This window comes from Hypomesus transpacificus, chromosome 19, assembly GCF_021917145.1.
Source record: "Hypomesus transpacificus isolate Combined female chromosome 19, fHypTra1, whole genome shotgun sequence".
In the NCBI taxonomy this organism is placed as follows: Eukaryota; Metazoa; Chordata; class Actinopteri; order Osmeriformes; family Osmeridae; genus Hypomesus; species Hypomesus transpacificus.
In genome coordinates, this window is record NC_061078.1 from 2,791,768 (window position 1) to 2,819,076 (window position 27,309).

General features: G+C 41.9%; 2 protein-coding genes across 4 annotated transcripts in view; both read left to right on the plus strand.

Annotated features, from left to right (window-relative positions):
• The first annotated feature begins 344 nt into the window (after positions 1-344).
• Positions 345-10,896, plus strand: lrrc28 (leucine rich repeat containing 28). The gene is made up of 10 exons (XM_047042483.1): positions 345-449; positions 1,174-1,404; positions 1,514-1,554; positions 1,912-1,949; positions 2,098-2,235; positions 4,478-4,684; positions 6,581-6,683; positions 6,772-6,947; positions 7,753-7,912; positions 9,346-10,896. Exons 2-10 carry the CDS (start codon positions 1,237-1,239, stop codon positions 9,413-9,415), a joined length of 1,101 nt encoding a protein of 366 aa, XP_046898439.1. The 5' UTR covers positions 345-449; positions 1,174-1,236; the 3' UTR covers positions 9,416-10,896.
• A 5,179-nt stretch (positions 10,897-16,075) lies between these two features.
• Positions 16,076-27,309, plus strand: part of LOC124481980 (myocyte-specific enhancer factor 2A-like) — a 33,993-nt gene continuing 22,759 nt past the window's right edge. For 2 of the 3 annotated variants that reach the window (XM_047042299.1, XM_047042298.1), the window contains exons 1-2: positions 16,087-16,253; positions 18,993-19,091. The gene's annotated coding sequence lies outside the window, so the exon portion shown is untranslated. Of the gene's footprint in view, positions 16,254-18,992; positions 19,092-27,309 lie in introns of all 3 variants that reach the window. The other variant, XM_047042295.1, reaches the window with a different exon arrangement.

The following is a 27,309-nucleotide window of genomic DNA, read 5'->3' on the forward strand; positions in this document are numbered from 1 at the left end:
GCTCTCTGGCCCAGGTCATTACCTCTTTGAGAGGACCACCATGCCACTGACAGCAATGAGACCTATTTTTCACTTTCCTACAGTGCCTGATTCATTGCATTACAGCTAGTAGTTCCTCCGTGGATCCATTCATTGTTCAAAAAAGTTAAATAGCATGACAAATAGTGTATGCCATACTTACTTTTTTATGATTACAATTTTAGTCGAAATCAAAAATTATGTCCGAAGCTGAACCTTGGACGTTATTGCACATTCAGGATGTTGTGGAGTGCCCCCGTGTGGTCCTTCAAAATAATTGACATGATTCCTTAAAAACTACATCGACCGGCAGTGGTTTTGACCAGAAATGACGACTTGCGTCAAGTTTGTAGATGAAATGACTAGTAGCTAGCAGAACCTATAGGCTATGGGGCGAAGTAAAATGTAATAATGTATTGTTTTTTAACAAGGTAAGACTGTCAAGATATTTCGCTGCATGCATACTTACTGTTAAACTTGCATGAGTTATAGAGTGACTGTCTAGAAACGTAGCATAGCGAGCTAGCACTACTACTGTAGGTTAGCTGTCTTGGCCTGGGTAAACATTAGCCTCGTAGCTGCAGACAGGCCTAGCTACTTGCACTGTATGAATTGGAGTTAGTGTATGACACACATCGCAAAAGACTTGTTATTTATGATCGCAAGGCTTGTTGATAGTTAGCCGTAGGCTATATGTTTTTTATTGAATCGACACGACGCAGCTAGTGGTTCGTACAGCCTTTCCAGTGTTATATTAGCTAGCTAGCTACTGTCTTTATCTAGTTAAGCTATCCTATCTGTAGTAGCTACGAAGACCAACTCAACAGAGTGCCGGCTATACAGGCTGAAAAGTAGAACATGAATCAACTTTAGGCTTTTTAACCACAGTCAGCAAGCTAGCTACAAGCAGCTAGTCTACCTACATTTGAAAGAAACAGCTGAGAATTGTTGGATAGTAGGTCCTACTTCGTTTTAAAATGTCAAAGGCACATATCTTAAATGTCCCTTGGACATCTCTTGACCTTGGCCTTGCATCAGTCTACAATCCAGCAGCGTAATCGTCACTGCTGAATGTCACAGTCTACATTTTAGTCTCGCGTGACTTCTCTATGATTGTGTGTTAAATTTTGCATGGCTACTTATTTCTTGTTGTAGGCCATGACAGTGATTTAGAAGGTGTGACAGAAACACCTCTTCAGAAGTGGCTTTTCGATTGAAATGGCCTCTGAACTCCACGAGGCTATATTTGTGGCCAAACAGGAGCGCCACAAGAACCTGTTCCTTAACTACAGAAACCTGAACATCTTCCCCGTGGAACTCCTGAAGGATGAGGGTCTGCAGTTTTTGGAGAGGCTATACATGAAGAGGAACTCTCTTACTACGCTGGTGTGAAATTGACATGGACGACAGTGTTTTAAAGTGTGGTTTAATGAAAATGACATTTGAGGCATTTTTTTATTAATATTCCTTCTAACTTTAACACTCTCTTCCATAGCCTGACAGTCTTGCACAGAAGCTCCCAAATTTAATTGAGTTGTAAGTACCAATTTAACACAATATTAAGTAGACACAAGTGGATAATATTGTTCATGTAATACATGCAATTCATTACTGGGAATATAAGACAGCAAAATACACACGTGCTAATAGGGAATTGCGTTCTTATTGTATCGGCTCTGATTGGAAATTATCCACTTCTATACTCATACTGTTCAGCTGATTGGAATTAATCCTGGGGACCAGTATTTTACATTTAATCCAGTAGATGTCGCCAGAGGTTTTAGAGATGAATTGTACTGCCTGAAAAAAGCAATTGTTTTTTTCCCTTCCACATGCTATCATTGTGCTTTATCAGAATGTAAAACATTACTAATTAACTTTATCTTGTTTAAGGTATCTTCACTCCAATAACATAGTCATCATTCCTGAAGGTAAATCCTTCTCTATTTTCCCTTGGTAGCAACATTTGTTGAGGCTCCTACAATAAATGTTTTTAATTCACACACTAGTATCAGGACAGTGTTTATTATTATTATAAATGTAAAATCTACTGTTCTCTTTGTTTCCGATATGTTCCAGCTATTGGGAACCTAGCCAAGCTTCAGTCCTTGGATCTTAGTGACAATGCACTTCAAGTAATTTGTCCAGAAATTGGTCGTCTTCGCTCACTACGACATCTGAGACTGGCCAATAACCAGCTCAAATTCCTTCCTCCAGGTATTGTTATCTCACTGTCTCTCTAGCACAATGTATCTAAACATCATGTTATTTAAAAAAAAAACACAGTTATTATTCCAAAAACTAGCAATTGGACCTAGGATCTATGTGGTAATTTAATTTATTGATAGTCGCACCAAGACCAGAGATTAAACCAGTGTCATCAGCATCTGATTGTTTGTTAGAGCCTCCTAGTGGGAGCTCCTTTGGCCCTCTGTCAGGCTATTCCTGGCCTCTGGTGTGTCTGAGCCCAGGCCTGGGCTGGCAGAGAGGCCCCTTCAGCCAACATCTTCTCCTCTCTTCCCCCTTTCCCCTCTCCTCTGGCCACAACACACCTCACTCTCTGCTTTCCTAATTTAGTAACGGTGAGCCCAAATATGCAGTCAGGAATGGCCTGCGGAATGTCAGGCAGACGCCCAAAGAGTGCTGTGTTGTTTTAGCAGCAGCCAAGGGTTCTGGGTTGGGTACTGACAGTGGCTGGAGGTGGCTGGAGGTGGGAGGCAGAGGTCAGAAATGGACTCCTTTGACCTTGCTACCATCCCTAACACAATATGGGGCAGATGTATCCCATGCATCTTAATCTAGTTACTGAGAAGATTTGTTGAATCAAGAATTTTGATGTAATTTGACTGAAAGCTTAAGCTTGCAAATGATTTTAAAGTGTCACTCTTACCAATGAACAAAAATGTGATTGGTAGGCCAAATATAATGACCTTCAGTTATCTAGTGTTTTCCACTGGCACACACATTACACAAATGCCTAAGGAGTCTGTCCGTAGATTTTGGACGATCTCAAGTCCTGTGACCACATTTCTGATCTTTGGTTAGTAAGTAAGGCCACAGTAGGCTTCCTTTGCCAAAACAAACCTCACTGCCGCTCACTTTACAGGAGCCGAGGTGTTTTCTTCTTCACTATAGAGTAAAGAACATTGTGTGTCTGAGTAGACCGGGTAAGAGAGCAACCGGGAGGACAGACGAAGGAATGGGCCACCAAGGCAACCGGCCAATCGCTTTACCTCATTTTGGTGTCAAGTCTGTTTGCCAACTGAGAGCTCTGAACTCGTGCAACCTTTACATTTTCCTGCTAGACACATAGTGTGTTATTTTTTCCAGTTTTAACTGTTTAAATCTGTTTAAAACAGACTGTTCTGCCATGCAAGACTACAGGGATGTTCAAGAGTTAACTATGGCTCAAGGGAATAAAGTACAGGGCAGGCCGTTTACTTTCCGATAACATTCTAACAGTTTCTGTATGTCACCCCTTATCTCTGCTCATATGCATGTTTGTGGTGGCGATAGTTTTAGGTGAAGTGCTGTTTGTAAATATCTTGTTAAGTACCACAGTCTTAAAGTATACTAGTATGCATATTTTATGAGGAATGTTATTTATGTATGAGGCAGTTGCATGCAATCCTTGTGTAGCAAGGTAGCTGACATAAAGATTGAGGGAAACTAGCAAGCACTGTATGTTGTATGTAGAACAGTACTATTTCTATTGCATTGCAAGGCATGTTGACTGAAACAAATGCTGAGTCAGAAATCTAGTTGATAAAAGCACCATGATCATTGTTTTTGTTAATGGTAAATCCATTGTACTGTAAATACACTTCATGACAACAGAGGGTAAAGGCTGACAGAAGACCCCATAAATGCTACAGTAAACACAGCAAAGCACGTTATAAGATTCCCTCCAGACATGATGCAAATCACAGAATAGAATTTGAGGTATGATTTTACTCTGCAGTCTTTAGTCTTAGCGCTGTGTGATAAAAGGTTGCCAGTGAAGTCATGTTTATTTACTCGGTATAGGCTACCTTTTTGACCAGGAGCATAGAAGACAGTCTTTTCTTACTCTGTACCTCACACTTTCTCACCAGTCCTCATTAGTGGCGTTAACGAGCTAGAGAGATGCTCTTTCTCTCTGTGGACACGCTCTCTCCACAGGGGGTCGATCCCTACGAATTCACCCTCAGTGAGAAGTTCTATGGAACAAACTTTGGTCTCATTATCACACATTGTTTTGGGATAAACAGGGTCCCTGTTTCTCAACAGGGTACGACCGGAAGCACGCTTCGTTTTCTCTTTTGCCCTCATTTCCTTTTTTACGAGTTAGCGATGTGTCTGAATGTCCCAAAACATACTACTCCACTACGCAGTAGTCCACCTCATCACTCATAAAAACACAGCTTCGATGTCTGCTGCGGTCTCTGTCTAAGCCTGACCTCTCAGCGGTGCCTTCCAGAAATCGGGGACCTGCGAGAGCTGGAGACTCTGGATGTTTCCATGAACCTGCTGAGCTGGCTGCCGGAGCGCCTGCACCAGTGCCTGTCCCTGCAGTGCCTGACCGCTGACCGCAACCACCTGCACGGCCTGCCCCGCCAGCTCTGCCAGCTGCAGAGCCTCAACGAGCTCTCCATGGCTGCCAACTGCCTGGCGTCGCTGCCCTTGGGTAAGCCACCGTGGGATTGGTGGGAGAGGGGTTAGAGGGGAATTCGGTGGTTTGGGATCTTATGCTGTATTTTTGGCTACTTCTGTCCAAAAATTAGTGTTATTATATATTGTATTTGATATCGTTTCTATGATATAGCATCCATGACTATTAATATTTGTAATAACCATTACATTTATACATCTATTTAATAAATATCTTCAAATGAATAAACCTAAATTGCCAAATAAGGTGGATCAAGTCCTTGTTTCAAAACATCACATTTTGAGTAAAGGGGGAAGCTGGATGTTCCCTGAGAGTATTCTGGCTTTATGCAGCGTCACATGGGATTTTGTTGGATAGCGGTGAGCATTGTGGATGAAGGCCTTTGAAGAGAGGTTTTTTAAATGGTAAATTAATAATGTAATGTGCAAACAGGCCTTATCTCAACATTATTGGTGCTGTGTCTGTAGCCCTATGAAATCTATTTCTCAGCATGCTGTGGTACATGATGACAAGCAGGAATCTGAACGTTACACGCATATTCCAAGCTTCTGTCTCCTCTGTCTACATTCACCAAGGGATGTTTTTCAGCACAGAGTGATCTTTGTTCGTCGTCAGCCATGTGCGCGGCATATGCTAATGGTGTGATGTCAGGGAGCACTGCTCCAGCCAGGGGCCCTGTGTGTGCGTGTGCGTGCTGGGCTTGTGTGTTGGTATCTTCTGGGCTCGTCCTGGGTCTAGGCTCTTTGATCTGTCCAGTCTGGTTACCGCCCGCCTGCCTGTCTGCGTGGTGGAAACGCTTCAGACACTGCCTGCCCTCCGCAGCGCTACAGGCCACATGAAAAGGAGCCTTGTTGCTGTTAGTCCTTCACAGATGGACTGCTTTTCTCTGCTGTAGAATACAGATGTGTGTGTGTGTGTGTGTGTGTGCGCGCTAAATAGAGAAGGCACAATACCAAATGCCAATTCCACACTCACTCAGAGCCAGAAGTTTGGAGCATGTAAACACCACGGTTTCTGGCCTTTATGTATATAGTTGACTTCCAAGACTCTGAGTGCTGACAGCTAAATGGGACCGTTTGGCAGTTACCAAATAGGTATTTAATAGCCACCATTACAATAGCTGGGTAATCTCCCCATTGACATAATAGCTGTAATTTGGTGAAGAGGCATTGGAGCATCTCTCGCTTGCCACCCCCTTTGATGGATTCCCTGGCCGTCAGCCTCTCCTCCCCTTCTCCCACACTCCCCTTTCGCCTCCCTCTCAGCACAGTAACACCCGTGCCGAAGCCTCCAGGCTGGGGCTAATGACACAAGCCGGGTGAGTTCAGTAACGAAGGCGGTGGATGGGATTGTTACCAGGGTGAAGCTGCGGGTGCGTAGAGCCCCCTTGCTGTGAGGTGCTGAGAGGCAGCCCAGGGGGGGTGGGGGTGGGGGTGGGGGAGGATGATAATGAGCCAAGCATGCTAATAAGGGCCTTGGGAGGAGGGGAGGGACAAGGTGTGTGTGTCGGCTGGGTGGGGGGCAGCGTGTGTGTGTGTGTGTGTGTGTGTGTGCGGGTGGGTGGGTGGGTGTAGGCCCACATCTCCTCCCCCACATCTTCAAAGGATCTCATATCACTACATCATTGCCAGAGGAACACTCAAGGATAGCATCGACTCAAGTTTACATCAAGGGCAAAGAGTGTTCCCACAGTCAGCCTTGCATATCCAGCCAGGCTGTAGATGCAGGTGGAAAGGAGAGTGCTTCTCACACGGCCCCGACACGTGACGAGTGGGATCCCTCTCGCGGCACACAAGGCCTCTCTGGTTGTGTGGAGATCTTGATGGGAGCTCCATAAGGATGATGGCGATGGCTCAGCACAGTAAGGATGTTTCTTTTTGGACTTTTTACCATCTGTTGTTTTGCCTTCAGATTTGGGCCGCTCCCGGGAGCTGCAGTTTGTGTTTGTCGACAACAACGTTCACCTCAAAGGCCTTCCGTCCTACCTGTACAACAAAGTAATTGGCTGCAGTGGGTAAGTACAAGCAAGGTTGTTTTCTTTTGTTTTTAATTATTATTATGTTGGAGTTTTGTTTTTTAACCTGTGCTATGTCTCTGTGCAGATGCGGTTTGTCAGCACAGGTACCAGACAGCAAGTTGCTTTCCCTGGCCCTGGGGGAGGTGGCTGTGCCCCTGCCAGCTGAGGTCAAGACAGTAGGCTCTGAGACAGAGAGAGTAGTTCCTCTGGAGGAGCTCTCTATCAGGGCCCTGTATCACATCTACCACCAACATACCAAGGGTGAGCGGAGCCCATGTTATGTACAACCTGTAGAATGTAGACGGAATACCCATTTAAACTGTAGCTTATTCTCCAAACTCACATGTAGATTGTCTGAACACCAAAGCCTCACTCGTTTATTCCAGCTCCAAAGAGGTGAGAAGTTCCTTCTCTTTGAGTCTTAATTGGAAGTGTGTTTGATTTTGACAAAGTGCTATTTTGCTTTGGGGTAGTGCGTTGCACCCTGTCAGCTCTTTAGGATTCAACCATACATCTGACTCACTCTGTTTTTCCAAAAAAAAAGAAAGAAAAGAAAGAAGAATTGGAAAGTATCTCATTATGGCCTTTGATGTCCCAGAAGAAGATTCACTCATAACTAAATTTCTCCATTGTTGCTGCAAAGATTTTTATAATTTTTTTGCCGCAAAATATTCTCAGTAGGTCGAGCTACATTCTTCAGTAGAAAAGGTTTTCAGATTGTAGAATCTGTTTGCTTTTTTTTTTTTTTTTTGTCCAAATGTCACGCAGTCCTTTATAGCTGCATAAAACCCACATCAAGAAAGCAGTGTTCTGTAGAAGACATTTTGAGATGGCTGACTTACCACAAGCATCTTTGTAACACATTGTGTGTCTACACCAATGAAAGTTTGGTACAATTTTAAGATCTTTTTATTGAAAACATTTTATTATTGTGTTGACTGCACTGTGTTGGATCGTCTTGTGCAACATACAGCAGTGACACCTGTCTGGAATGTTCCTAGGCACAGCAGTTGTAGAATGACAATGAGCTAGCTAACATTAGCGCTGTTGTTTCCTTGCGTCTCAGAGCTAAGCGTCTTGCCGCCCTTCCTGTTGCCGAAGAGTCTACTGGACGTACTGCTGTGCCCCCTGGGTCACTGTCACCGCTGCAGCCAGCCCATGTTCACCATCGTCTACCCCAAGCTCTTCCCCCTCAGAGAAACCCCCCTGGCTGGGGTGCACCGCAGGTACGCTACACACCAGGAGGGGTTGGGGCTGTGGAAGTGCATGATTAGCACAGGCGTGACAACTCAAACATCAAACATGTATATACAGGATAGACGTATACATATACATACACACGCATGCATCTTTCTCCTCCCTCCCCTTGTCTGTACACATGCATATACAAACACTCCTCTCCAGCTTCATATCTCACACCTCACTCCTCTAGTGCCGCCGGCTCATTTTCAGCTCAGCATTCCCTGTACTATCCTTCTCTGCCACCCTCGGTTTGTGATAAAACACCCTGCACGCTCGCCATCACGTGCTCCACCTAGACTGTGGTTGGTGCTAGAGAATATTATCCTCCCTCTATCTCTACCTCCCTCTGTACCTCTGTCTTCCTCTCTCCACATCCCTCTCTACCTCCGTCTCCAGCCCTCTCTCCAGTGCCCCCCGCTGCCAGAGCTCAGTGCGAGGCTGGCGTGGGGGGCAGGTTTGCAGGGACAGGCAGGCTAATTGAAAGGGAAGGCTGTCGTGGCTGATTCCCTCTGACAGAGCTGCTTTGCCAGGGGAAGCTCTGTCGCACTGCCACCCGCTGTGAGTTAGTACAAGGTGTGTGTGTCAAATAAATCCTTTTTGGATTTCACTGCAAGACCTTGAAAAGTGGTAGAAAGTTAGTAGCAATTGCAGTATAACTACTGTTACTACAACTTCTAATTAAACCTCTGCAAATAACTGGCTTTTTTTTCTCAGTCCCTGCTAGTGTCATATTCTACGTCTCTGTATGGAGGGTTGACAGTATAGACTGTAGGACTAACCACAGAGTCCTTAAATTTATACCAACCTGCCAATGTTCAGTATTTCACGATTTGATACCTCACCTCTCTCCCCCCGTCCTGCTGACGCAGTATATCACATCAACCCACAAGCTAATCTCCTCACTGGAATGGCATCCACAGGCTTGTCACATACCCTCCTAGTGTCTACTGTCACTTAGCCAGAGCTAGCTAACTTACTAGCCTGCTGCTAGCCTTCACGCCCACACCCCCCACCACCCTCCCCCCTCCAAACGCTGGTGTTGGCAGGCAGAGCCAGAGTCAGTGGCGTGCTGTATAATCAGTGTGTACAGCCCTGGCCTACGTAGCTTCCTTGTCTGTGTTGGAGTGGACCGTGGGTGGTTGGGGGAGGGTGTTCATACAGTAATTTATGGGGCTGTCTAATTGACTAAATGAGACGGGGAGATGGAGGGCTGAGGTGATTAGAGTCTGGAGAATATATGCCTCAGACCCCCGCTGTTTCTGCTATCATGTGCAACACCATGGTCAAACACTGGTCTCATCATGATGTCAAAGCACGAAGGGACTTATACGTAGGAGCACACTCTATCCTTGTACCTGGGATTCATATTCCACTGACTGTTGGCAAGTCTGTTAAATGGCATCTATTTTCTCCATAGGACCACAGTGAGTTTCGTGGCCTACTGCTGCTCCAGCCAGTGTGTACGGACGTTTGACCTCCAGGGATGACTTTGTGGCGCTTGCCCCTCCCCCCTTTCGTAAGCACCTCCATTGGTGCCAGCTCCGGTCTCCTTGACCAGTAAGAAGGAAGCCTGTTTTGAGTCCACTAATGGACAGTGATGCTTCTCCCATCTCCACTTCCTCTGTGTGGGGAGAGATGAAGGATTGAACTTGAACCTCATCCATTCACTGACACGGTGAAGGGGAAAGCTGAACACTGAATGGATTCAAGTCATAGACAAGTCTTAACTGCACTTTTAATTCTCAACCTCACAGTTGAAAATAATTTTAGTCCTGATGGTATGCTAAATTGAAATGCCTGAATATGTATAAATGATTCATCTCATGTCTGCAGTTGACAACATCACAGTAAAGTATATACTGTTTGTAATACCCTAATCCCCAGCCATGGGGTTTAGCATAGTGCAGTCTGTTGGTAAGATTCCTCTCACAGAAGGAAGACTACTCTACAGGTCCTTCACAAGCGGAAGTAAAGTTTTGAAGAATGAGCAAACAATTGTGATTTGTTTTTCATAATGGAAGATCTATTTTTGGGGTTTTCTATAGATTTTTTGAATAAATTGATAGGAAGTTTTTGATTAAACCTTTGATGACTGCAATGTCTGTTTAGAATAAGACCCCTTTAAAAAAGTTCTGAAAATATATTCTTCAAAACCAAAGGTTTAGCGTTCTTTCTCTTTACCTCTCCTAGTAATGTCGATAAGCAAAATGTTTGTGATGAATGGAATTTCATGTTTGAGTGTTGTTCAACACTAATTTAGACTTCTTAATTATTCAAAATTGTCAGTTGTTAACCAGATGTGAAAAAATGAATGTTTTTCATATTGTGTTTTCTACTTTACACCATGCCTTATACACATCAAACTCATAAGAATTATCTCCTTTTACTGTAATGGGCCACAAATTACAGGATCCAATTTAAAAGACGTCTGTTAATATCAAGACCCAAAACTCCACATGCCCTAACAGCATAGAGGGCAGCAAAGCTCTGTGAAAGTCTTAAGAATGTAACCGAAGATTCAAACAGCCTTTAGTGGTGCTGTAGAATCACCAGTCAGCTCAAGAGAAACTAACTCTCATTTAAGAATTGTCAAGCTAGAGTCCTGGCAAGTTATTGTTTTGGATACACTATGTCTGAATTGGCAACTCAATGTTTTTGAGGAATTGTCAAGCATGAACATGACACATTAATGCACAGCCATATAGACAAAAAAGCCAACAAAGTATTGACATGATTAGGTCAACTACAAAGACTACCTATTGTAAAGCATCCTACTGTATTATATTGGTTAAGTCTGAGTTGAATTATTTTCAGGATTCCTGCACTGTGAAGGCCTTGTGTCATTCATTTGTTTAACTGAATATTGTATGTTTATGATTACTACGTTATACAATACCAAGTTATGATTATTCTCTTTTGTTTGAATTTCTTGCATTTTGCAATAAAGATCATGAATGTTTAACATTGATGGAAAGAGTCCTAGTCATATATCATGTACAACACACGAGGGTCTTCAACATGCTGCAAATATATCCCATGGTTTACTTTTTGAGTTGTAGAAAAGCATTTCACACACACGCAGAAACGTATTCCATATATTTATATGCTTGTTTTTGGAGAAGAGCACTGGTCAGATTGCTGTGTGTGTGTGTTTATAGCCCGACCTTGCCACATCAGGACCAAACACCTTCCAGTCCAGAGTCCCAACATCCAGGACGGCTCTCGGTCCTCTGCAGCTGAACAATGAAAGGAATCGAAGATTGTGTTTTTCTCTAGGGCATCTTTTTATGAAGGACAAAGCCAAGACATCAATCTGACCCTGATTGTAGCCTGTCCATCGATACACCATGCATGGGGCTCTGCAGGTTTTGGCAACATAGTCTTGAAATTGTATGATCAAAAAACATCGCGAATGCTTGACTGTAGAGTGGATACAAAAATTTGATCGCTCAAATACATTTTACATTTTCATTTAGTCATTTAGCAGACGCTCTTATCCAGAGGGTTAGGGTTAGTGTTAGTAAGTACAGGGACATTCCCCTGAGGCAAGTAGTGCCTTGCCCAAGGACACAGCGTCATTTGGCACGGCCGGGAATCGAATCGGCAACCTTCTGATCAATCGCCTGATTTCCTAACCGCTCAGCCATCTGACTCCCCTCAAATTTTGCTGTAAAGGCGAGCTGTTTGGCTGCCACGAAACGCGAAGTAAGTCAACGGATGGGTTGTTAGTTGGCCCTATGCCAGTGGGCCGCAAAGTGGAAAAGGTTGGGAATGGCTGACCTACAGTATTACTGTGTATTGGGGTCCCTAATCAAGACAACATTAATACAACCTTTTTTTAAATACTTTTAATTGACCAGGGAAGTTCACAAGTATTCTGCATTGAGCACCAAGGAAACTCAGATTCCCAGAAGGCATTCTAGTCCCAGTGAGGGTTGCTACCATGGTGCCTATTTTCTGTACTCCACTGATCTGCATAAGGAAAATTAGTGTTTGTCATGATTGCTCACTGTCATTTTAGTCTTAAATTATCTAAGACTGCAATTGATTGTGCAGGAGTGAATAGCAGTTTAGAGTTCATGAGTTTGTGAGAAACCAAATCTAGCATAGTGTTCAGATTTCCTGATGTTTGTTAATCAAACCAACCCCCTATATGTCACAATTACTATTCCGTTCACACACACTCTGCCTTAATGTGCTTCTCACCTTCACTCCTGGCTAAGTGTCCTGGGGGACAGTGTGTTGTGGTATTAGGTTGCTAGTGTCGGACACACTGGCAAGGTCACAAGAGCAGCCATGAGGTGGGTCTGGGTTGAGAGGCAAAAAGGACATACTCCAAACTAACTGTATCTCACCTCAACATATATGTATGTATACAAAATAATAATACTGTACTATACACAATGCCCATTGGTTTAGAATATACAGTATGTTTGGAAACTGTTTGAAACTTCAGTAAATGCATATTAACTGTGAGGCTGAGCCAGGCTCCGCAATGAGCTCATGTGCTGCTGAAGGATCTGAAGGATCTTGTCTTTGCCAAGGGAAGTTATTTGGGGTGACGGAGCGACAGGGGTAAAGGGGTAGCAGAATGAGGAAATACAAATCAGCAATCAACCTTCTGAAAAGGAACGGGGGTGAGATAATTCTTTACCAAATGAATCACAAATGTTTGGCAGAGGAAGAGACAGACTGACACCCCTGGCCCTCATTGACCAAAAAAGGCAAGAATGAAAAAGAAGTGAGAGGAGTAACTTCAGGCATGGTTAGTTAAATATGTGGGGTGCAAGTGGAGAGAAAGCGGACACTAGGCTAGTTCTCAGATGCTGTGTATGTGTTATGTGAGCATGACAGTGTTCCTTCAAAGAATGGATCAGGTAGAATAGATATAAAAGCTCAGTATAGGTTCAGCCGCAACACCCACCTGAGCCTGACTCCGCAAAGTGATAAATGATTTGAGGGTGTTAAACTACATTACGTATACTGTAGAATCTCATGATATTTTGAGCCAGCCCTCTTCTCACCGGTTAACTCTGATAGATGAGTGGAAAGTGCCGGTATGCCAGACCGTCATTTTTTTTGCACTGCTCCTCTCTCCAAGGAGCAGGATTTATATAGATTTGGTCCTCTGGTTTCCATTGGTTGAGAGGTTGAGAGATTCTCCCCTATGGGGCTGAAAAATACAATGGATGTGTTTGTTTGTGTGTGTGTATGTGCATATTAATGTCTGTTTGAGAGAGAGAAAATAGGGAAAGAGAATGATATAGAGTACATGTGTGTGTGTGTCTGTCCATGTGTGTGTGTGTGTGTGACAGCAGGAACAGCTCTAACAAAGAGTTGAGCGCTCACTCTGCAACTTTGACCTTTACTCTCAGCCAGCTCTAAAACCGATGTCGTCATGGTCAACTTTGGCTTCATTATACCCCACAATGGGACAATAGCAGGAAACAGTGTGTATATGGCAATACTATAGATAATATTCAACAACCAGTTACCTTTGGGAGTACTGTTCAAGTTTGACCATTAGGTCACGTCACGGCATAATCTAGTTCTTCTGATCTACATTTGTATTGTAGCTGCTAGTTAGTTTTCGCAGGTTTTGATGTGGTTTATTTGGGATCCCCCTCTGACTCCAAAACATAAAACTATTTACACCCCAGCATGGTACTGCACACAAAGAGAGGATGTGGCCAGATCTGGACAATTTAGGGAACAGGTGCATACACAGAGAATTCCACGCATGAAAACTGATCCACTAGTACTGATCTTAAGGAACAGTCATACTATATACTCTTAATAAAGATGAAATTACGATAACAGGATGATTTTGTTTAAACTGATTCTATTGTAGGAAGCTCAGGTCCTATTACAAACAAACACTTACAGGTTCCTTTGTGAGTGACTTCAATGTCACCTTAAACAGCAGCCTTGGAAAAAACAAAACAGATAAAGCAAAGTGCAGAGAGTTAGGATGGGGCAGAGAAAGGGTTCTGTCAGAGTGAAGAGCCAACAAAACAGCCTTAGGCTGAATGACTCAAGCTTTACCTTTTACAACTTTAATGGAGACTCAACAATGAGTGTGTGTTAAGAAAACCCAGTGGCCTTCGCCAGGAGAGTTACAACGATGGCAGTACTGCACTTGAATAAGAAAAATGACAAATGGTTATTAGAATAAAGATTAATCTCTGGTAGATTAACTTTTTGTATGCCTAATTTACTCTGTAATTACTTTCCAAGATCATAAATTCATTCACGTGGACTATTCTTTGCATAGATGCTAATGGAGCATGGAGTTAAGAATCTCTTTCTTGCAATATTTCCTCCGTATTCTTCGCTGCTATGACTGCAATTGACAGTCAGTTGGACAGTTATCTCACTCATGGATATGTGTCTCCTGGGGACAGTGCATGGCAAGAAGTTTAGATGTTGTTCACAAGACACTCAGCTGTACAGAGACAACACAATATATTCCATAGATAAACATCAATATTATTCAGGACCATAGTGCCAGTAAACTTCATCCTGGGTACAATACAAATGAGATACTCCACCCCCTTCTGCCTAGTCCCCCTCCCTCCATGCTTCACCATTTATACGCCAGTCTGTATAACCTCCCCTCTGAACAATATCCTGCCATGTCCAGCTTGCAGTCTCCAGAAAGGGCCATAAATCATCGCAAAGCAAACATTTGTAATCCATAATGCCTTTTCCTGACACAGAAATGTGTTACCTGTGACGGGCAAGCAGATGTTTCTCAAGCCCCCTGTGTCTCCCTCTGTCCACCTGTGCCAACAGATTCCAGTGGAGAGAATGGAAGGAGGAAAAAAAAATGAAACGAGGAATAATCAGTGGATGGCAAATTGTGGTACTGTATTGAAGTGCACACAGGTTTACCAGTTTATGATTGGAGGCAGAATTTTATGGTTTGTTTAAGCAACTTTTTCTCTACAAAAGGATGTGAACTTCACGTTATTAAATCCTGTCAACAGGGAGTAGTTGGGGTATGATTATCAATCAAAAATCCTGTGATTAAAGTGATTAAAGCCAATTATTTCAATAAGAATACTGGATTTTTATGACCCTCTGTCTTTATGCCATCTGAGAAGTGCAGGGGTCAAGAGAAATTGCATAGCTTGGCTAATCCTTGAATCAAATGAGAGCCAGGAGAATTTGTCCCAACCCTTGTGTCAAAATGTGTATGTGCAGCTAAATGTCTTTAATATTAATATTTTATAGCCCACTCCGGGGACATTATATCCGCTGCCGTAAGATTTAGGAATGATCTGGTCATCTGAAAGCTGACTATAAACAAGACAGGGACCAGATACATAGCTTGCTGTGAGTGTGGAGAGGAATCAACACTAACAGACCAGCAGCACACAGACAGGCACAGGATATCTGTCTGACTTCCTCTTCCCTAAACACACATGCCCGGACCAAGATTTGGGGTTACTGCAGTGTGACTTCTGGCCTGGGTGATTGAGGTTTTACACACAGTAAGCACTTGACAATGTGGGATTGGAAGGAATGAAAGGTTACATTACAAAATCTATGGAATGATATTTGGTAGGAGTCCACTTTAGTTTTTTGACCAGGAGTTCGTATTGTCGCTTTAATTTATGCCATTGAGACACATTCTGCATTAAAGCACTGGTAATAGTATAGTTGCTTTAAAGCAACTATACACACTCCCATGTGTTTAAACAGTGCGAATTTAAATGAAATATGCTCATGTCAATAATCTCTTAACTCCAGGTGGCGCCGTATTTGATGTCATTTGCAACGGCCATGGACAATCTTTGTTCGCAGTGTTCATCTACAAGGGAACATGCATCAGTTAGGGCACAAAGTAGGTGCATGTTTAAAAGAACTACAGTGACTGCCCTACCTAAAACTGAAGTGCAGATGAGTAGCCTCGGAGTTTGCCATATCTTAACTAAATATCAACAAGGCAAAAGTTTCATAAAACACGGCATAGCTATTTATATTTGGCTACCACAATGTTCAACATTATGGTAGTAATTACTGTCGATGTAACTGTGGAAAAACATTAAGAGCATTGTTTCGTCTCAACTTGTGACGCTTTTCAGTGTAGTAATAGGTTATTCCCCCGTTAGGAAGACTCAAGTGGGAGGGTGCTGTTGTTCAGAAGGGAGGAGCTTCGCAATGACAAGAGCCTGCTTCTCTGAGTTTGTTAGTTGCTTTCCTAAAAATAGCAGACGAGTGTCAACGTGAGTGAAATTACGCCCATGTAACTCTCTCTCTCTTGGAGTCGCTTTGATAAAAATATATCTTTATCGAGAAAAGGACTGGGAGGGGAACAGGGTAAGTTACAAAACGCGTTATCTTTGCACATAGCGTTGTGTAGAGAGCGAGAGCTTGAGAGGGGCTGAGGAAACAAGACAACCGCTGTGTTTTGCTAGTCTTTCTGAGATTTTACTTTGCAGTACATTCAGATTGCAAATTAGTTTTAAGGTACATCCTAAACTGACATCACTAGTATAGCCTGTCTGTATTTATGCCTTAATTTATGTTTGACATGTACAAACATTATTATTACTTTATGTATGCCCCCTGTAATTATTAATCTGAGTGAACTGTACTTTGCTGTGCATGTAATAATTGTGTGCCATTATCTAAAGTGAACTAATATAGGTAATAAAGGTAGACTACTAGCTTTTAACTAGATGACAGCAGTGGAGCAGTCTATTCGTATGATTTTTGAACATTTTTCTACCAGGGCTACTGCTGTAACCTACTGTATTCCAAGTAACTACATCGATCCCCCAAAATTAAATGCAGTGGAACACATTTTCGAATTTGTGCATGAAAAATTATTTTCAGAACAGAAAACATACTGTAAGTGATAGTATACCTAACACATTGGATTGTGTATGTTTCATAAAATACATGGTCACGAGTTACAAAGCAACTAACAAGACGTAGGATCAAAGACTTTTTACTTTTTTAAGACCTATGTATGCAGTCTCTTAAAGATAATGCCATCTACCCATCTCCCTTTTCATATTTCATCAACAGTTACCAGTCCTTAGACTTCAGTTTGAATTATCCTTAGTGTCAATCTGTCTGTTTGCTTTAGTAATTACAGGCTACAGAAGACAGGTAATCAGGTCATGGTACGCTGTCATGAAAGTGACTTCGGAGACCATGTGTGCCCCTAATTTGTTTCACTGTGAATATATATCACCGTCACAATGGCCAGTCGAGAGAGCTGTGTTATTATTCCTGTTAACTCTCTGTTATACGGTATTACATTAAAACTTGAATTTGTTGTGAGTATGGGGTTATGTATTTATCTATAATCAATTATCTTATTGAATTAGTTGAAAGGGAACATTTCATTGCTTTTGAATGACTCGGATGTACGTTTTGAGGTTAATAAAACTCTTATGACTTTCATTAAAAATATTTGATAGAAACCACTCCTTTGTCACAATTCTAAATGTAAAAAAATAATAATAATTGTAGTCATAATCCCATGACCTTGTGTATTATTAAGAGCAGATGCCAGATATGTGAGTATATACAGAGTTAGATTACTAGTCTTCATATGAATTTGGGAAGGTACGCCCACTAGGGATACACTCTGTATATTGCAAGACATTTTTATACAACATAGCCAATTGCCAATAACAGACCTGACAACACAACTGGGATTCAAAATTAGATATCACATCAGTATCCTCATATTTAAAAGCATTTCTTGTGCCTTATATTGCTTGTAACTTCCACATCATATAATTCACTTATGCCTCCATCAACTGATTTGTTTGCAATCAGCATGTGATGTACTTCCATCTCATTTAATCAAATGCATTTTACCCAACACGCAGATGTAATTAGATGAGTACAATTTGATGAATACCGTTTTGCAGTAGAGGTTGCGTCAATGCTTGGTAGAGGATTTACTGGCATCGTGATGACTGAGCAATGTGAATGGAAAAGTTGCTCTCAACATTGAGTAGCATTCAATGGCTTTAACTGGATGAAATATCTGTCACATTATTCTATTTATTTTATGCCACAGCAACGTTTCAGCAGAATAAAACTGGGATAGTGTGACTAAAACACAGTGCCGTAGCCTTGGCTTGATAGTCATCAGTGTAGGATAAGGACACATGACATTCTGGTTCTAATGAATCCATGTTCCTCAGGTTTTTTTCCCCTTTCTCCTTGAGGTTCCCAATGAAAGGGTATTTCTGGCACGGTGGTAAACAAAAATAGCAACAGTTCTAAGGCACAGACGTTGTTTTTAGCACTGCATAACTCGGAAATAGAGACCTCTCTGTGTGTGTGTGTGTTTTTTTTGGGTATTGAAAGGCTATTTCTGGAACTCACTCTCTAAGTGAGTTTTTTCTGGTCAATTACATGACACACTACTCTAGTGGATCTGATGCTGCCTGTTGCTACAGAGGAGTACATTCCTTATTCACCCTGATTAGCTGGTGTGATGCATGGCTTAACAAATTATATGCGTTATCATTTATCATATAAATAATGATGGATCTATCTCTACTCTACTGTTGGGTATTTATATGCAAAGCAATAACCTAACTATTTTTCTGGATTAGGAATAATCACCAAAAAAATGAATTCATTGATTGCATTGGTATATACAGCATGGACAGTTAATCTTGCAACAATCTTTGAATCAGACCTTGCTCTCTCTGGTATATAGTGTACATAGTCTGGTAAATGACTGAGTAGTCTCTCTCTCTCTCTCTCTCTCTCTCTCTCTCTCTCTCTCTGTTTTATACTCTCTCTCTCTTTTATTCTCTGTCTCTCACTCTCTCTTTGTGTGTATACCACTGCATGTATCGGTGCTCTTGATGTGAGCCACTCAGTGGAGAAGCACTAAAAAGTACATTCACGGTTGGAGACAGCCTCAGTGGAGATCTATACTTGATCTATAATATCACTCTTCATTTAATCTCTTCAAAGGATTAGTATGAGACAGCCTTTTCTGAGAGCTGCTGTAGAAGGTGGATGCTTTCACTGTGGTCTTGAGGTACTGAGCAAGAAGTCTTCTCCTCTTATTTTTAGCGCAATCCTAACCACCCCGAGTGTGAGAGCCTGCCATAGGTGAACCAACCCTAAGAGATCTGTGTCCAGCCAAAAGAGGAGTATTACAGTTACTGCCAGGTAAGATACCATTGCTATTTGCTACAGCTTGAATCACAACCATTTACAAGCATAAGCTTCTCTTGGACCTTTCTGTTGTTTAGCTTTGAAAATTGTATAGCCTTCTACAAGTTATTTGAGCCTCATCCTTACTGAGATTATTTCACTGGTCTAAAATGTTATTTTCACTGGCTCAGAGGTATTACGGTAACTTTTCATTTGGGATCCATTTTGGTTCCATGAGTCGACATGCCTTTCACTGTAACAGACTACAGTGAGTTGGAACCATCCCCACTTAGCTCAGCTGGATACAGAATAACATTTACTAAAAGTCCTGAATTTCATCTCTGTGTTTTGTTCTTTATGATCAGTCCAATGACAACTCTCCTGATGAAAATCGCTTACAGTTATCCCCCAATAAGGGGCCTGTGAAAATATTTAGAAAGAAGTGTATTTTGTATTACAGTAGGCTAGTGATAATAGATTTGGTGTGTTTAGTTTGTGGAGTGATACCTTCTCTGTGAGAGACTGGAGGCAAATCCTTCTGGAGTGAGGTTGTGTATGTTTTGCAGATAAGCAAAGCAATATCTCAGAATTCCGTTTTTCTGGTGCATGTACAGTAGTCATTGTTGGCTATCAATGGTTTTGCTTTGTTTTACATAGTGCTTTTAAAATGATTCTTGATCAGTTAAAGCATTCCAATATTCCGGTAGAGCTGTCCCAACAACTGCATTTTCAATATTGATAGCTCATCTTTCACTAAAATATGTAGTAGTTACTGACAAAAAACGCCTGTCCTATTACTGCTGAAAGTTTAATTTGATTTAAAGATTCATTACAAAAGCTTACTGTAGCACTGTTTTAATACACAAATTAAAGGAGATTATGTAAACACACTGCAGGCACTCTTCCAAAATGGGCTATTCTGGGTTATAATGGATGTGTTATAAAAGCTCTCTGAAGAGGTTGCTTCTCCTTTGGCCTAGCTCTGATCCACCATTGTTGGAGCCCATATTGCCATCAGCTTAAGTACCATAGATGCACAATTCCTAACCAACGCAAAACTGTGTGTAGCCTCATCTCAGAACTAAGGGGACTCAGGTGGTTCTGAACAAGACCTTAGAGGAGCATACAGAGTCCTGAGGTCTTGTGAATAATTGTCTTGACAGTACAACCCATCGGACACATGACTGTTTCAGGAAGGAACATTAAAGATACAGAGCAGGTTCACTCTTATTGACTCCTCCAAGAAGTAACAGTTTTTACAGCTTTTATACTAGTCTGTACAGGCGCTACACTAGATATGGGTATGCTGTGCTCTCCTCTCCTTTCTCGCCTGTCTGTGGCTTTTGGAAGTATTCCTGCTGGGTTGCCCAGAAATCATGCTCCCAAGCTGTCCATTGGAGATCTCAGACCCAGAAAACCTCTGGCTGCCTCCTGTCTGACCGCTAGGCCACATCGCCACACGTTTGATGCTAAATAAGTTCCAGAGGAGCTCAGAAATTACACTCAATAAATAAAGAAATCAAATAAAATTGTTTCCAAATATTATCCTCTCACTCTACTTTCCTGTATTCACATAAAACTGTCTTTGTTGCCCCTGTAAATAGGTTTTGCACAACTTTGCCAACTTAAACTGTGAGCTGGGTTTGAGGCAGCATGTTGCAGCTTAATTAAACTGCATGTTGATTTAGAGAGAAAAGGTCCAAACCGAAGTTTTTTTTTTTTTTGGTCTGCTTCTAGTCCTGGGTCAGGTTTTAATACAGCCTACACATTATGAACTAATGGACTAACAGATTACTATTGAACACCATTAGAGCGAGGTTAAACCTATATATTAAGGAGGACGTTTATTTTATTGTTTTATTATTGTATAATTTAATAATGGTTGATGCAACTCATTGGTTTGTCTACCTCTCATTGATGACCTTGCTTTCCACTATCACTGAAGTTAATCCCTGCTGGAGATGGCTTCAGTCTTTTGGCCTGGACCTTTACATGCATGGGAGGGGGAGGGGGTTGAGACGGTACCTGAGCCATCAGCTTCTTTAACTCTCTTCTAATCCTCTTGTAGTATATAATTCCTCTCTTCCCCCAGCACTTGTGCACTTTAACCCCAGGCGTCATTGGAGTATTTAGTGCATAGTGCTCGTGATGCAGTCAGTGATCAAGATGTCGGTGAGACGCACGCACAGATTCCCAGAACTATAGATAGATAGTGCACAGTGCCGTGATGAAGTAGGTGACACACACAGACATAATTTAGACCTAATTCACCATACAGCAGTGTGTACAGTTCTGCCCAAGGGGTGTTTGCTATGTTTACATTAACATTTGTATATTTTTCCTTTGTGCTGTAAAATAGTCTTGTATTATATATATATAAGACACCAACAACCGACTGAAGAGGCTACATTTGCATGAACTTTGTTCCTGTCATAGGTAATGTGAACATGAATAGGAAGCATACTATACCTTATAACCCCACTGAACATCTCTGTTGTTTACTCAGTAAATACAGTCTGAAGACAGGAAAATAAGGTTGGGGCAGCCCAGGGAAACCCTGGAGCTCAACTCTCAGGATAAAGTCCTTAGATGTCTTAACAATCATTATTCATTATAATTTCGTATATTAGATCAAAAGATTGGGTGCGAGACTACAGATATTATGCGGTGTTCTTTCTCATTTTGGTGTCTAGTTTGGTGTTGGACACAAATTATTAGTATTATGGAGAGTCTGTTTGGGAAGGTTTAACACTGCTATCGATCTTAAAGAAAATAATTGTTGTTGAGCTCCCCTAAAGGAATGTATTTTAACTGACTACAGTTGAGATGCTGTGCAAAGCAGCACACTGTTTAAAAAATTTGAAACAAGGTACTTGGTCTTAAAACTAGATATTTGGTCAAGACATTAACTTGGCACATTTAGAGTTTGTAGAAAATAATGGAAAAAGGCAGTGTCTCAGTTCAACAGTTTTTTTGTGTGTTTTTTTATATAAAAGAACAGAGGCCAAAGAAGGAGAAAATCTGGTTTTACAGGGCAGCCTGTCTTTCGATTTGTGGGGCATGCATGACATCACCCTCTTTGTGTTAAAAGGACTGACAGCATTCAAGAAGGGAAAATATGATTCCACTGCAACTGTTATAAAAGCAACACAATAATGAAATTACATCACAGCAGGCAGAGTAATTAAATAAGCAGGTTGTTGTCAAATTTTTACTAGCTCTGCGCACAGCTTATGAAAATGTGAGTAATAGTGTTGCACTTAGATGGATGGGGTTTCAGCGAGTACAGCTCTCAGACTGGGGATAGATGTGTAGCGTTATGGATTGTTTCAAACTAAAATGGGTTGGTCATAGAGTCTACAGGGTGGGAACTGAAGGTATCTGAAGGTAGTAAACAAACTAGCTGGATGGCGATCCTTTTGACAAGACAATGTCTGAGTGTGTGGTGTGTCTTCTGGGAGAATGGTCTGGTCTATGAAAAAGCAAGGATGTTTATCTAAAGTGGTTGTACTACTTACACATTTATACACTGCACATTTCGACCTAATGAGGTTCTGCTTCACAAAATCTCAACCAGGCCACGTGTCACTGTCCTCTTACTGAGTAGCCAATCAGAACCCTGCCATCATCATCAGCTGAGCCAGGATAAGTGGGAGCAATTTTCCCATCGTAAGCTCAGCATCACAGCCCTTTCAGTTTGGGTGGTGAAAATGCAGAACAATTAACAGCATTTAATCACTTTGGCCCCTTAGCTTCCAGTTAAATAAGTTGTCTGGTAAAGGAGTAAGATGAGTTTAATTATTACATCACGGAAAAAAACTAATTGGGTTTGTGACCCGCAAAGTACCAAAGGCCACTGTCAATACTCAGACAGCATGACACCACATTGAAGCACGTCTGGCTTTGGGTAATGAATTAATCACAGTAAATGGCTGGGCCGTAAAAACATTGAGAGCTGACAACTGGAACAGTTATGGCACTGGGGGCAAGGCCAGTAAAATGCTAACAATGACTGGAGAGATATTTTAATTGAGGCAAAAAGAGATGTTTTACAAATCTTTAACATAGGTTAGACTGTTTTGAAGCCTGTGTAGGATGCCTGAATTTAGTATGTTTATATCATAGAGTAGAGCATAATTTGCATTACAGAATACGTATTTTATGTTCTTTGAAGTACCTGCAACTTCATTATCTCCTTGAATAAAATTTCATTCGTATCGCTTGCATCAAAGATAGTCTTGGGGAAAAAAAGAGAAATATTTAAAACTGTGTTGAATAATTGAAAGCTGTGTTAAGGCAATGTACAAGACTACAGAGAGTAAACATGCAGGTTATTGAGGTCTAAGATATCCTAACATGGCCCCTGGGGAGTAGATCCTTGATTCATCCTTGTTGTTTACGATTTCTAAAGTTCTCGTCCGAATAACATCAAAAGGCAGCCATGCACTATAGAACTCGCCAGAGGCCTGTGGATATGCTGATTTCCTCACTGTCCGTCTGATTATGCCTCCAGCGAGCACTTTAACTGCTGATGGACATTGATGCAAACGCAACAGAAGGAGGGAGTGAAGGAAGGAGAAATGATTGTGAATGCAAGCCCTTCATGGGAAATCCCTGAATACTTTTTTTTTTTTCTGATAGTGACAGAGGACTTTCCCACACTTTTAGCCCCATCTTTTACCAGCATCTTACCAATCATTGAGTTTAATTAACACATAAAAGGTCTGCAAAAGTGCAGTTCAAAGTCATTGGCATTTCTTGTGAGCCTTGTGAGGATGTTTTGAGAGGGAATTTCCTAGATGGGTTGCTTGTGTTACACGTTAGCAAGGGTTCCTCTGAACTCTCATTGATCCAGTTTGGGACTCCTGTTGGGGGTCACATGGGGGTCACCACCATTAGAGCATGGCCCCCTACCTTGGATATCAGCAGACTGCCATTAAAGGGAGATTGATGGAACTGCCACCAATTACACTACTTTTTCACAGAGCCTAATGGGCCTGAGAAAGCTACTGGACAGCCACAAGTCAGCCATGATAACTACAGTACTGTAGGAGCTTTTGCCCATGACTCTGGAAAAGTAAGGAAGTATTGAAATCCATGGACTGTACTGTAGCTGCCTGTGGCATTTATCAATTGAATGAGTACAGTATGTGAAGTATTTAATATTTCACATTTTATGCACTCAAGTTGAGACATTGCTAATGAAATTAGCATAGGCCTAACCGTTTTTAGACACATTGAACATATTAATATGCAAATGATGCAGAAGACAACTGTTCCATTCTTCCTTTTCATCTGGTCAAAGTTCATTTCAATACAAGATCTCTGTGTAAATATTACCATGTAGCAGCACCAACAGACTCACACTCTGCCAGTGCAAATCTCTCACTTCCAAATGTTTATAGTCTTATAAATGCCTGTGTAGTATCTGTCTTTCTCTCTTTCTTTCTGTCTCTCTCTCTCTCTCTCTCGCTTTTTCTTTCTCTGCTCTTTGCTCTCTCGTTCTCTTCCTCTTCCGTGCTCCTCTCTCCCTCTCCCTCTCAAACACACTGTCTCCCTCTCAATCTCTTTATTTCTCTTTTACTCCTCCATAGAAAATCTGTGATTACACAATGCATTCATTCCTCAGTGCTATTGGGGTTGACAGGCCAGTGTTGTATGTGGCAGAGGCCCTCTCCATGCAGGCCTTGTTATATTTCTCTTCTCAAGTGTATGCTAAAAGATGACAGTGCTGTGGGAAGTGCAAGGCAGTTCTGTGTGTGTGTGTCAGTGTAGAGTCAGGGCACATGTCACCTCATTGCAGGGTTTCTCAGAAGGGACCACACAAACCCAGCCAGTTATGCTGCTGCCAGGATTTTTGACACCTTGGTTCTCTGCGGGAGAACAGTATTTATGTTCTTGTCAAAGCTATACATTGTTTTCTCCAAATAAAATCACCTTTTCACCTCAATGATCTCTCTCTGTTTCTACCTCTGGTTTTTCCTACCAAACTGCCACCTTACATCTACAGCTACACCAAGGTAGACCTTGTTAATTACAGCTTGTTAGTTGCCTTAGCAACAGAAGTACGGTGGAGGAACAGTGGTAAATGTGGTGATTGGGTGGGGGGATGGGGGTTATTGTCAGCAGTGTTTCCCACAGATTAGAAATCTAGTTGTGGCGGGGAGGGGGGTGGGGGGTCCGACCGGGGGGGGGGGGGGGGGGGGGGGGCTAGCGTTGCTGCATTATGCATGTAGCAACGCTAGTGCTAAACAGCTATTTAACTGGTCGGCTCCATGACGCCGGGTAAGTAGCTAGCTCCTGAGACTTCTCACCAAAAGAACGAAGGGGAACCTTCGAGTAAGGTACCTAGCGAAAAGTAGCCTCAACTTTCCTCGACTTTTAGCTACGGCACTAATGCTGAAGGCTCGCTGATATAGCTGTCGGTCTTACTAGAACGGCGTATGTATGTATTGTTGCTAACGTGTGTTGACTTTGTGACTGTGCATAAGTGAGAAAGACGCATGAGTGAGAGAGACGGAGGGAGAGCAGGGGAAAGGAGATGCATCTGAACGAATACGCTGCGTGTTTTAACCTAAATAGCGATCAAAAAAAATGTTTTACGAAGCGCAATATGTGGCGGCCGGTGTTGATTGTGTGGCGCACCGCCACAAATTAGTCTATGTGTGGGAAACACTGGTCAGGGATCAGCTGTGTGTCTGGTTCACATCAGAGACCAACATTACCACCCCTCCACTTCACACTCTTCTCCACTGCTACTTAGACCACACATCCTTCTCTCTGAGCTATAATAACATGAGTCATCTGCATGACTGTCAGGCTTGAACTCTGACCAAATTGGGTGACTGTATTTCCACCAAATCTAGGCTGTATTTTAAAGGCACCACTAACACACACTACTGGGACCAAAAAAAACTTGCAATTGTTGTAGTTTACATATGAAAAGCCAAGACTAAACAATTTAACAACAACCTGAGGACAAGCAGCCTCTGTAGCACACACCGGACATTGCTGTTCTTGTTTAGTCACGAGGGTTAGGTCAGGAAAAGAAAAAGGGGGAAAGATGTCAGGGGAGGTGTGTCCACTGAGCTTTACTCTGCCATGGTCAGACCGTGGAGGACACAAAAACAGGAAGTTGCCGGGGAGCAGAAAGAGTGGGCTGTGCAAAGCATGTGGTAGGATGCAGAGATCTGCGACAGGAAGAAGGGCTCGCATGGACACGCTTTGAGGGCTCAATAAGATTTTACTGCTTGACAAAATAGTATTAGAAAGTATTGCTCATGATAATGACGTAGAGGTCTCTGAAACTCATGTATCAAATATGATCCAAATGGCGCTACAGGGTTAAGAAGGTTTCCTTGGAGTGGTAGAGTTCATTAAACATGACGTTTGTTCCTCACAGACACTCGGAAGTTTGCAATAGTTGACTTGTGTGAGGTTGTGTAATATGTTTTTGTGCTATGCTAATGTGAACATAGAAAATTGCAATTTTTGTTGTGAGGCTAAAGGTTAATAAAGACTATTGTGTTGTTGTTCAGCACTTGTTTTATAGAGAAGCATTTTAATGGAAATGGCCTCCATCTATAGTTCTCTGAACAAGCGAACTGAATACCAAACTCTGAAAATGTTCTTGCAAAGCCGCAGTTCAAAAACTCCTGAAGAATCGGATGTCACACTTAGATAAAAAAGGAGTTTGTTTTGGAAAGAGAGGATGTGATGTCTTTGGAAGTACCAACAAAAGTTACAAAAGGTTTTGAAGCTCATGGAATAGATACCGTGTCGTGTAGTGCTATACATGTTTATTTGGAGATAAGAACCCAGTTTTATAGATTAATATTCCATAACAACAGCTTGTAGACAACAACCATAGTGTTTAATGACATAAATGGTCAGGATAATGTTTGATGTGCATAGATCGTGAGATGTACGGTACATTGTCAGGTTCTCATTTGAAGTCTGTGCTTCCTTCTGCCGCCTGGTGTTGATTTTTCTTACAGTGGGGAGTGTGAGTGGGCCTAGGGTCATATTGATTTTTATGTCAAGTAGATGTAGTTTCTCCTATAGTGACATATTACATCTGTATTGATCTCTGTACGCAGCAACTCTCTGGTTAGCACTTCCAAGAAGTATACACTGTATAACTGTCTTTTATACAGTACACAAAGCCTTCAGCATATGTTTAGTCCATCAGCAGGTAATGTAGACTTTCTACTAATATCAATATAGCAAAACG